The sequence below is a fragment of the Hydra viridissima genome, unplaced genomic scaffold (assembly GCF_058129835.1).
Source record: "Hydra viridissima isolate aposymbiotic clone 2 unplaced genomic scaffold, HvirCarnegie_v1 scaffold_13, whole genome shotgun sequence".
NCBI lineage: Eukaryota > Metazoa > Cnidaria > Hydrozoa > Anthoathecata > Hydridae > Hydra > Hydra viridissima.
Window position 1 is genome coordinate 81,408 of NW_028324312.1, and position 11,159 is coordinate 92,566.

Consider the following 11,159-nt stretch of genomic DNA (forward strand, 5'->3'; position numbering starts at 1 on the left):
GCTCTGCTAACCTAACTTAACCCTTAACCTTGCCCCAGGACAACACTCAAAATTCTCTTTCAATAACTTATTTTCAATAATCAGACTTGCTACCTGAGGCTGAGTTAACTTTAGCAGTAACTCTATAAAACATAATGTGAGAAAGCCAAACAAAAGGTTCAGTTCAAAATGTAATGAGTATGTAATTTTTTTAAAATTTTATCGCATATCTTTAATCGAATTAAAGGGATCATTCCAAAGAAGCTATAGATTGTCCAGTGAAAAGCATACCTAATTAAGCATTACTTTATTGGGGTTGTGTCAGTATAACTGTAAATGAAACAAAGCTATGAACAAACTAAAGAAATAGGTAAAAGTCTTAGAAAGATCCTATTTCTGTTTCACTCACCAATAAAATCAAGAAGAATTTCCCACTTCTTATTCATTGAGTGGGATGCTCTAAAGAGTATTGCAACTTGCATTCTGGATAATCCAGGAACTCAGAACAAACTCTGTAACTGCACTCATGAAAGTCTTTTGTGACTACTCCTTCATAAAGTTGATGCTTCTAAAAATGAAAATTTATTTTTGAAAGGATTTTTTCATCAGAAACTATTCTTAAGTATTTGAAGACTTGAAAAAGTAAAGTGGGCACAACAATAGGGGTTAAACTGCTTCAAATTTTAAAACACAAACACCAAAATAAGGTGAAAAGATTGAAAATAAAATAGCACAGTACTTTTTATTACCTTAAAGCATTCTTGAAAAATCGTTAAAAAAACTGTGTGAACTCCTCTAAACTTGTCACTTGTCTTGGTTTTGGCATCAGCTACTGTATGAGAAGATAAAACAGGATTTAATTTGTTTAGTTTCCCTTTTTTTTATTTTCTTTTTTTTTTCGAAACAAGCTAAAAGCACCTTTTCTGCTCTTGACGCTACGCCAACACCAAAAATTTCAGTAGGACTGCGCGTAACCACTGCACCGTTGTTAAACTCAATGATATGCACTTTACCGCAAAATTAACGCACCACTTATAAATTCCGACTTATTTTGAAAAATATTACGTATTTCCCGGATTTATCAAATACAAAGTCGATAATAATGTTTATTGTGACGTCATTTGTAGGCTTTATTCCGTTTTAGTTTCCAAATTGTAGCAGCTTTTCATAAGCAGCACGTTTTGCTGTAACTAAACCTCACTTTTAAAAGAAAAGTATGTATAAAGTTAGTATGAACAGATGTGTTGCTCAATGATAACTGTCATTTGAGCAACACGTCTGTTCTGACTTCTCAACGATACATAAGCTGACATTTTAAAACCTTTTTTGGTACCTCTTGCATCGTTCATGGGAGATGGATTCCTTCTTATGTAAGATAATGCTAGACCACATACGGCGCATGTTGTTACTGAATACTTACAAAATGCTACTATTCAAGTTTTGGAGTGGCCGGCTTGCAGTCCAGATATGAACCCAATAGAGCATCTTTGGGGCATAATGGCACGCTGTGTTAGAAGTCAACATCCACCACCTAGACGAGTTGCGACAAAGTCTTATCCGCGTATGTGAAGATATCCTTCAAGAAACGATTACACCTCTAATTAAAAGAAATCCACGGTGCTGTCTGGCTGCAACAACATCAAGATGTGGCAACACTAGATATTGATAAGTCAAAAATGTTACATTTTAAGCTGTATTAGTGTGCATAACAACAATAATCATCTTAGTTTATTTTGTTACTTACCTTAATTTTATTACTTACCATATTTCTAGTTTTAGTTTGTTTTTTCTTTCTTTTCTTTTCTTTTCTCACCATCCTCAAAGTCGCTTTTATTATTATCATCGAAATAACTGTGTTCATGTGTTCTATTCTTAACACGTTTGTCAAAATATATGACCACAATTAAAATAAATCGAAATGTATGTGGTGCGTTAATTTTGCGGTTAAGTGTATATTAACTAGATATTTAACTCGCGCTTTCGCAGTGAAGCATATTTTTTTGCCAAGCAAGTTTTTTTTTTGCCAGCCAGAATCATAAAAACATCGATTAAAACAAACGAATTATTGTCAGTTTAAATAAAGAGGCTACCGGCTTTAAAAACTTAAAAAACTTGCTTCACAATTTCTTACGAAATTTATTTGAAGTTTTACATCTAGTTAGTATAAATATCATTGGTTTAGCTAAGAGCATAGTAACGGTTTCTGCTTACTCGCGCAGCCTAGTAAGATGGGTGCACCGCGGACGCTCAGTTGCGAATTCTTTCTTTTTTTTTTTTATCATTCCCCTTCCCGAAACCCCGAAATGAACGAAATGCGATTGGCAAGTATTTGATGCATACCTTAATACACAGTGACTAAATTGTAGTATGTGTTTTTTCCGTGCCGAAACTCTGGTCGGAAGACAGTGCATCTTTTTAGATATTTTAGAGCTTGTGGGTTATCACTAGTACCCAAGCCTTTTTATGAGTCATTAAAAAAAAATTTACAAACAAAACTGTATTCTTCTTCTTCTTTTTTTTTCCGATTGTGATCAGATTATGATTTGTACTGACGATATTACACTGTGTCTACTTCCTCGGTCTTATTTTCTTACAAACATTAACAACATTTGTAGTTTCGTAACTATCCCATTGACCCTTTCATGCACCAATTATTTTTCCATAACTAACATAATCCATAAAAAATCATCTACAAAATGACAGCGGTACTATTAACTGTTTTAATTAGACTTTTTCTACACCTTGATACATTTTGATAGCTTTACAGAACGTCAGTTTTCTTTACCCGTTGATGTAACAATTTTGCTGACAACATTTGAATACTTTGAACACTTTGCCAACGCATTAAATATTCTTGCAGTCGTACTATCTTGCGTGTTTGTGATCCCCACCACTATTGAGTTTGCGTGGCAGCATAGGTATAGCGACAATCGACTAATGGATTTTTAGAAGCCAGCGTTGCTCATACACTTTCAAAAGTAGAACTGCTCTCACTAAGATTAGTCGCGCTGGTGCTATTTCATGCGCTCCAGTTAAAAAGGAGCGCCAAGCTACCGGTTGCTAAAAAACCCGCGGTAAAGAAAGCTGAAACAGCACCTAAGAAGAAAGTCGCTGCAAAGAGTGCCACCGCAAAAGTGGACAAGAAATAACCTGTACTGCTCAATCCTTCATCAAACGGCTATTTTCATAGGTACACATTTCTTTAAAACGTTGCGCGGCATTTAGGACTTTGTCAGGTAGTAACAATTACACTAATTGAGTTTGAAAGTCACAGTAACCTCACCGGTAACTGCTCCGTGCTTTTTAGGTCGATGTATATTCTAGAAAAGGGAGTTTGAGAGCAATTTTGAAGAAGAAAAAAAAAGGTTTTAAGTTGTTCATAGCCTAGGACGGATGCAGCAGTTTAAGTGTTTTATTTTAGCAGCTAGTTTAGCTATTCTGCACTTGGCATTGTTTGCACAATTAAATATAGCGATTGCAACAGATATTTTCATTTGAACCTATTTCGTTAATGCGTCTAATGTTTTTAAAGATGCGTGGCTATAAAAATAGCCGTTTGAGCGGATTTTGATCTACTTACTGCTGGTGTACTTGGTAACAGCCTTGGTGCCTTCGCTCACTGCGTGTTTAGCAAGTTCACCGGGAAGTAAAAGGCGCACGGCGGTTTGAATTTCACGCGAAGAGATCGTAGATTTCTTATTTTGAAGGGCGAGCCGCGAAGCTTCAGAAGCAATTCTTTCGAAAATGTCGTTCACGAAAGAATTCATGATGCTCATTGCTTTAGAAGAAACACCGACATCAGGGTGAACTTGCTTCAGGACGTTGTAAATGTAAATGGCATAAGACTCTCGTCTCTTTCTCTTGCGCTTCTTGTCACCAGTTCAGCGATTTTACCACCTTTCTTACCGGCGCGCTTCTCGCCTTTTTTTCGCCACCTTTGGCGCTTGTTTTCCTCCGGTTTTTTGTGCGTCTGACATTTCGACGGGCCTAACAGTAAAAATTCTTTTCGTTTGTTTTCATTGCATTGCAACTGGATTTAATTTAAGATAAAGTTGTAGCCTCCAACTTGAAAACTCTTGCGTCATATGCACTTCTATTGGTTCTTAAAAGATTAAGTTGTTTGAGCATCGTTTATTTCTTTTTTACTATTGGTTAAAAAAAGGTTGACTTTGAGACCACTCTATTTTGATAAGAATAGCAAACTTTTTGCTGTTTAAAATAAAAAAAAGGCGCACGAGATCTCTGGTCCGTCTGTCTGTCTCTGCTTGTGTTAGAAAATAAAATGTCAGGACGTGGAAAAGGAGGAAAAGCTAAGGCCAAGGCAAAAACTCGATCTTTTAGAGCGGGTCTTCAGTTTCCTGTTGGTCGCGTTCACCGATTTTTGCGCAAAGGGCATTACGCCAATCGCATCGGTTCAGGCGCACCGGTCTACTTAGCTGCAGTTTTGGAATACCTCTCCGCCGAAATCTTAGAGTTAGCTGGTAATGCTGCACGCGATAACAAAAAAGCCAGGATCATTCCTCGTCACTTACAGCTAGCTGTTCGCAACGACGAAGAGTTAAACAAGTTGTTGTCAGGTGTTACAATTGCGAGCGGCGGTGTGTTGCCAAACATTCAAGCTGTGTTGCTTCCCAAAAAGAACGAGAAGGTTCCAAAGCCAGCAGCCCAGTAAACGGCGGTATAAACAACACAAAAGGCTATTTTCATAGCCACACATCCGTTAAAAATTATTGTTAAGGCGTTAGAAACTTTAAATTTTAAATTAAAGCCGTACACTATTGCCTACGACCATACCACGGTGAATACACCCGTTCTCGTCCGATCACGGAAGTTAAGCATCGTCGGGCCAGGGTAGTACTTGGATGGGTGACCGCCTGGGAACTCCTGGTGCCGTAGGCTTTTGCAACCGTTTACGAAAAAAAAAAAAAAAAGTCGCCAAAGGGGACTCCCTTTTCTTTACAAAATCTGCTTTTTCAGTTGACTCTAAGATACACAGAACTCATCCCCTGCAAAAGAATATGCATAAACACGGCCCTGCCTGGGTGGTGTCGATTGAAAGGGGAGCGACTGGTCGAAAGGTGTGTGAGGGCGCTTCTTCCGTCTCCGCATCTCTGAGGGAAAGAAAATGGCGCTCTTTTTCCTCGCACAAAAGCCAGAAAGCTAGTTTTGATGCTGAACAACAAGGGCAACGGTTAAAGGGACTATAGCCACCATAGTCAACGAGGGCCCAGGGGAAGTTTTCTTAAGGGGCCCTCGTTGTGATCAATTACATACCCAGGACCAATAGAAGTGTGCTCTAGTCATTAAAAATTAAAAACGAAAGTTAATGAAATCTTTTAAAAGTCAAAACTATTTAAATCTTTTAAAAAATGATTTTTAAAATATCGTTTGTAGATACACGGGGATACCCGGGAATCTTCCCCGTCCTCTCGGCGGCCATGAAAGAAACCCTCGCAAGTCTAAAGTTGCACGATGTCAATGTTCCCTAGTTTTGTCGAAATGACGAAAAGACTGCAAAACTAGCTTTGAAGAGCAAAAATTTGTAAGATTCGTCAATCGTCGTTACGTATCTCTGGCAACGTTGCGTATTGACGTGTCAACTTGCCAAAATGTTTCGGTCGTTGTCGTTTCTTTCTAAGATCAACACGTAGGAATCAGAGCTGTTTTCATGAAAATAATGAACGGTAGTAAAAGAATGCATTTCACCGCACCAGAATCCAATATGCGATATGCATAAATGGTTGACAATTGTTGTTACTGTTGCTGCTGCTGTTGTTGTTACTATTGTTACTGTTAGATCGTTATTGCTAATGCTTATTTTTTTGTGGTCGTTGCTATTGTCAGTATTACTATTATCGTTAGTTTATCGATGCTATCGTTAATTTTTGTTATTGTCGTTATTGTTATCTTCATCGTTGTCATTATTTTCGTTGTCACTATTGATATCGATTTTCTTATTGCTACTGTTTGTTATTTTAACTATTATTATCGTCATTGTTTTTTATTACAGCGACTCGTTTTCACTGTTGTGACTGTCACATTTTGTTCCGCCGTCGAGTGATTTCCGGGATTGTAACCGGTCGATCACGCTTGCTGGTTGTCACGTTGAAACGATTCTCGTCGCTCCTATGCTTATTTGGTTGCCTCTTTGCGATTCTTAGATTTTTATTGATTTTGTACAAAAAAAAAAAAAAACAAAAAAAAAAAAAACAACAACTTTTGAAATAAATAAAATTTATTTGCACTTATAGCAGACTTTGTATGCGCCTCTCAAAATATGCAGTAGACTCTTAGGGGTGAGAGGAGAGGTTTTTTTTTTTAAGTCGTTAGAGGAGGGGGCGAGCGCGAACGCAGGCCCCCACTACCAGAAATTGTACGGTCGAGTTACCGACGTTAGCGGTAATCGCAGGGGTCAGCCCAGGCGAAGTGCAATGCAAGAGCCTCACCCTGGAAGAAGCCCCATGTTGATCAGGTTTACTTCCCCGTCAGGTAAGTATGCTTTTCCCGTTGTGTGGGCAGCCTCGGACGTGCCCCAATCTTCTCAATTGTGGGTTTTCGATTGCACACCGCATCGTCCCGTTTTGTTTGCTTTTTTTTTTCCTTCTCTATAGTATGGGCCGCGCTCAGCAGTAGTGCAACGCCGAGGCAACCCGCGGTCAGGGCGAGGTAAACCTACGATCCCTTGACCAAATGCCAAAAATCAGATTAATATATGAGCCGGACTATGCCGGCGTACCAGATATTAAACTGATAAGAACAGATACTACACTTGATCTTAGCCAATTAGGCCGAGAAGCGATACTTTTTGCAACGACTTTGTCCCGGCTCCCTCCCTCTCAACGAAAAAACTTGTGGACATTTGAATGATCAAGTCGATGGGTAACTTTAAGTTTCAACGATGAAAACATGGCTTTCTTGTACTGCATCAATTTCACTCTAAAACATTTGGGCTTTTTTTCAAAAATAACCCAGCTTCTTTCAAAAAATACAAGCTTCTTTCAAAATAACCCAATTAACCAAAACATAAAAAACGTTTAAAGGCTTTTAAATTTAACGCTGGGCAGCAGATGTGATCAAAGGCCAAGTTGAACAACTGAAAATCAACTCTGTATATGAGCGTCCGACAGATTTCTCTGTCAAAAGCATTTTGAGAACCTCTGTATTTAAATGTTCTTTTCAACTGTTGTAATGACAGTACTTTAATTCATCACCAGGGTCGCCAAGAAACAGCAGAGTTTAGGAGGACTTGCTTGTCATTAGCCTCGATCCTTTCCCAAGTAGTAATTCCTCACAAAGTCTAAAAAAACAAGCTTGAAAGTTTAAAAATTGGGATGGTGCAAATTAAGTTAAGAATTTAAACTGAGTAGCAAGAAATATTTTTCAGATACTTTAGTTATTGCAAGAAATGAACACTTTAAATGTTTACTGACAAAAAGGTAAAACAATTTTAAAAAGTGACCTAAAACATCCACTGACAAAATATCAAATGACAAATGGAAAATGAAAAAATTTATGACACTAAACCGACACAGCATTAGGTTAGCAAAGGTAAAGCATACATACCTTGCACACTGTATCTGCATTTTTCCAATCACAAACTCGCAGAGCGTGGTAAAAGTTAATGAGACCTGGAACAATAAGCAAAGTATTTTTTTTAAATATTACATTTTTTAACATATTACCTAACCTAAATTAAGCCTGCAAATGTATTTGCGTACAAATTAGAAGCTCAGGATTGATGGAGAATAAACTTAAAAATATAATTCCCAAGTCAGTTAAAAGGATGTTTACTTGTTGGCTAAAGGTCAACTTTTTCAAACTATCACTTTTAAAAAATGGTTCTGGTAAACTATCGAAGAAACATGACTTACCTTTTTCTTGAAACTTTAACTGCTTCAATATTATATGCTCTGCTAACCTAACTTAACCCTTAACCTTGCCCCAGGACAACACTCAAAATTCTCTTTCAATAACTTATTTTCAATAATCAGACTTGCTACCTGAGGCTGAGTTAACTTTAGCAGTAACTCTATAAAACATAATGTGAGAAAGCCAAACAAAAGGTTCAGTTCAAAATGTAATGAGTATGTAATTTTTTTAAAATTTTATCGCATATCTTTAATCGAATTAAAGGGATCATTCCAAAGAAGCTATAGATTGTCCAGTGAAAAGCATACCTAATTAAGCATTACTTTATTGGGGTTGTGTCAGTATAACTGTAAATGAAACAAAGCTATGAACAAACTAAAGAAATAGGTAAAGTCTTAGAAAGATCCTATTTCTGTTTCACTCACCAATAAAATCAAGAAGAATTTCCCACTTCTTATTCATTGAGTGGGATGCTCTAAAGAGTATTGCAACTTGCATTCTGGATAATCCAGGAACTCAGAACAAACTCTGTAACTGCACTCATGAAAGTCTTTTGTGACTACTCCTTCATAAAGTTGATGCTTCTAAAAATGAAAATTTATTTTTGAAAGGATTTTTTCATCAGAAACTATTCTTAAGTATTTGAAGACTTGAAAAAGTAAAGTGGGCACAACAATAGGGGTTAAACTGCTTCAAAATTTTAAAACACAAACACCAAAATAAGGTGAAAAGATTGAAAATAAAATAGCACAGTACTTTTTATTACCTTAAAGCATTCTTGAAAAATCGTTAAAAAAACTGTGTGAACTCCTCTAAACTTGTCACTTGTCTTGGTTTTGGCATCAGCTACTGTATGAGAAGATAAAACAGGATTTAATTTGTTTAGTTTCCCTTTTTTTTATTTTCTTTTTTTTTTTCGAAACAAGCTAAAAGCACCTTTTCTGCTCTTGACGCTACGCCAACACCAAAAATTTCAGTAGGACTGCGCGTAACCACTGCACCGTTGTTAAACTCAATGATATGCACTTTACCGCAAAATTAACGCACCACTTATAAATTCCGACTTATTTTGAAAAATATTACGTATTTCCCGGATTTATCAAATACAAAGTCGATAATAATGTTTATTGTGACGTCATTTGTAGGCTTTATTCCGTTTTAGTTTCCAAATTGTAGCAGCTTTTCATAAGCAGCACGTTTTGCTGTAACTAAACCTCACTTTTAAAAGAAAAGTATGTATAAAGTTAGTATGAACAGATGTGTTGCTCAATGATAACTGTCATTTGAGCAACACGTCTGTTCTGACTTCTCAACGATACATAAGCTGACATTTTAAAACCTTTTTTGGTACCTCTTGCATCGTTCATGGGAGATGGATTCCTTCTTATGTAAGATAATGCTAGACCACATACGGCGCATGTTGTTACTGAATACTTACAAAATGCTACTATTCAAGTTTTGGAGTGGCCGGCTTGCAGTCCAGATATGAACCCAATAGAGCATCTTTGGGGCATAATGGCACGCTGTGTTAGAAGTCAACATCCACCACCTAGACGAGTTGCGACAAAGTCTTATCCGCGTATGTGAAGATATCCTTCAAGAAACGATTACACCTCTAATTAAAAGAAATCCACGGTGCTGTCTGGCTGCAACAACATCAAGATGTGGCAACACTAGATATTGATAAGTCAAAAATGTTACATTTTAAGCTGTATTAGTGTGCATAACAACAATAATCATCTTAGTTTATTTTGTTACTTACCTTAATTTTATTACTTACCATATTTCTAGTTTTAGTTTGTTTTTCTTTCTTTTCTTTTCTTTTCTCACCATCCTCAAAGTCGCTTTTATTATTATCATCGAAATAACTGTGTTCATGTGTTCTATTCTTAACACGTTTGTCAAAATATATGACCACAATTAAAATAAATCGAAATGTATGTGGTGCGTTAATTTTGCGGTTAAGTGTATATTAACTAGATATTTAACTCGCGCTTTCGCAGTGAAGCATATTTTTTTGCCAAGCAAGTTTTTTTTTGCCAGCCAGAATCATAAAAACATCGATTAAAACAAACGAATTATTGTCAGTTTAAATAAAGAGGCTACCGGCTTTAAAAAACTTAAAAAACTTGCTTCACAATTTCTTACGAAATTTATTTTGAAGTTTTACATCTAGTTAGTATAAATATCATTGGTTTAGCTAAGAGCATAGTAACGGTTTCTGCTTACTCGCGCAGCCTAGTAAGATGGGTGCACCGCGGACGCTCAGTTGCGAATTCTTTCTTTTTTTTTTTTATCATTCCCCTTCCCGAAACCCCGAAATGAACGAAATGCGATTGGCAAGTATTTGATGCATACCTTAATACACAGTGACTAAATTGTAGTATGTGTTTTTTCCGTGCCGAAACTCTGGTCGGAAGACAGTGCATCTTTTTAGATATTTTAGAGCTTGTGGGTTATCACTAGTACCCAAGCCTTTTTATGAGTCATTAAAAAAAAATTTACAAACAAAACTGTATTCTTCTTCTTCTTTTTTTTTCCGATTGTGATCAGATTATGATTTGTACTGACGATATTACACTGTGTCTACTTCCTCGGTCTTATTTTCTTACAAACATTAACAACATTTGTAGTTTCGTAACTATCCCATTGACCCTTTCATGCACCAATTATTTTTCCATAACTAACATAATCCATAAAAAATCATCTACAAAATGACAGCGGTACTATTAACTGTTTTAATTAGACTTTTTCTACACCTTGATACATTTTGATAGCTTTACAGAACGTCAGTTTTCTTTACCCGTTGATGTAACAATTTTGCTGACAACATTTGAATACTTTGAACACTTTGCCAACGCATTAAATATTCTTGCAGTCGTACTATCTTGCGTGTTTGTGATCCCCACCACTATTGAGTTTGCGTGGCAGCATAGGTATAGCGACAATCGACTAATGGATTTTTAGAAGCCAGCGTTGCTCATACACTTTCAAAAGTAGAACTGCTCTCACTAAGATTAGTCGCGCTGGTGCTATTTCATGCGCTCCAGTTAAAAAGGAGCGCCAAGCTACCGGTTGCTAAAAAACCCGCGGTAAAGAAAGCTGAAACAGCACCTAAGAAGAAAGTCGCTGCAAAGAGTGCCACCGCAAAAGTGGACAAGAAATAACCTGTACTGCTCAATCCTTCATCAAACGGCTATTTTCATAGGTACACATTTCTTTAAAACGTTGCGCGGCATTTAGGACTTTGTCAGGTAGTAACAATTACACTAATTGAGTTTGAAAGTCACAGTAACCTCACCGGTAACTGC

At 36.9% G+C, this 11,159-nt stretch overlaps 1 protein-coding gene and 3 non-coding genes across 4 annotated transcripts; 2 read left to right on the plus strand and 2 right to left on the minus strand.

The window, feature by feature from the left end:
• Positions 1–3,557: 3,557 nt before the first annotated feature.
• Positions 3,558–4,651, plus strand: LOC149879626 (histone H2A, orphon). The gene is made up of 2 exons (XM_090070633.1): positions 3,558–3,687; positions 4,254–4,651. The coding sequence occupies exon 2, from the start codon at positions 4,262–4,264 to the stop codon at positions 4,649–4,651; it is 390 nt and encodes a 129-aa protein (XP_089926759.1). The 5' UTR covers positions 3,558–3,687; positions 4,254–4,261.
• A 108-nt stretch (positions 4,652–4,759) lies between these two features.
• LOC149879627 (5S ribosomal RNA) lies at positions 4,760–4,878 on the plus strand. The gene has a single exon (XR_016446548.1). It is a non-coding gene; the product is annotated as a 5S ribosomal RNA (ribosomal RNA).
• A 1,434-nt stretch (positions 4,879–6,312) lies between these two features.
• On the minus strand, positions 6,313–6,476 carry LOC149879628 (U1 spliceosomal RNA). The gene has a single exon (XR_016446558.1). It is a non-coding gene; the product is annotated as a U1 spliceosomal RNA (small nuclear RNA).
• Positions 6,477–6,586: 110 nt separating this feature from the next.
• LOC149879629 (U2 spliceosomal RNA) lies at positions 6,587–6,779 on the minus strand. Its single transcript, XR_016446698.1, has one exon. It is a non-coding gene; the product is annotated as a U2 spliceosomal RNA (small nuclear RNA).
• Positions 6,780–11,159: the final 4,380 nt, after the last annotated feature.

Excerpts from the sequence above, each read along its gene's own strand:
- LOC149879626 (XM_090070633.1), top strand. The coding sequence starts at position 4,262 with ATGTCAGGACGTGGAAAAGGAGGAAAAGCTAAGGCCAAGGCAAAAACT.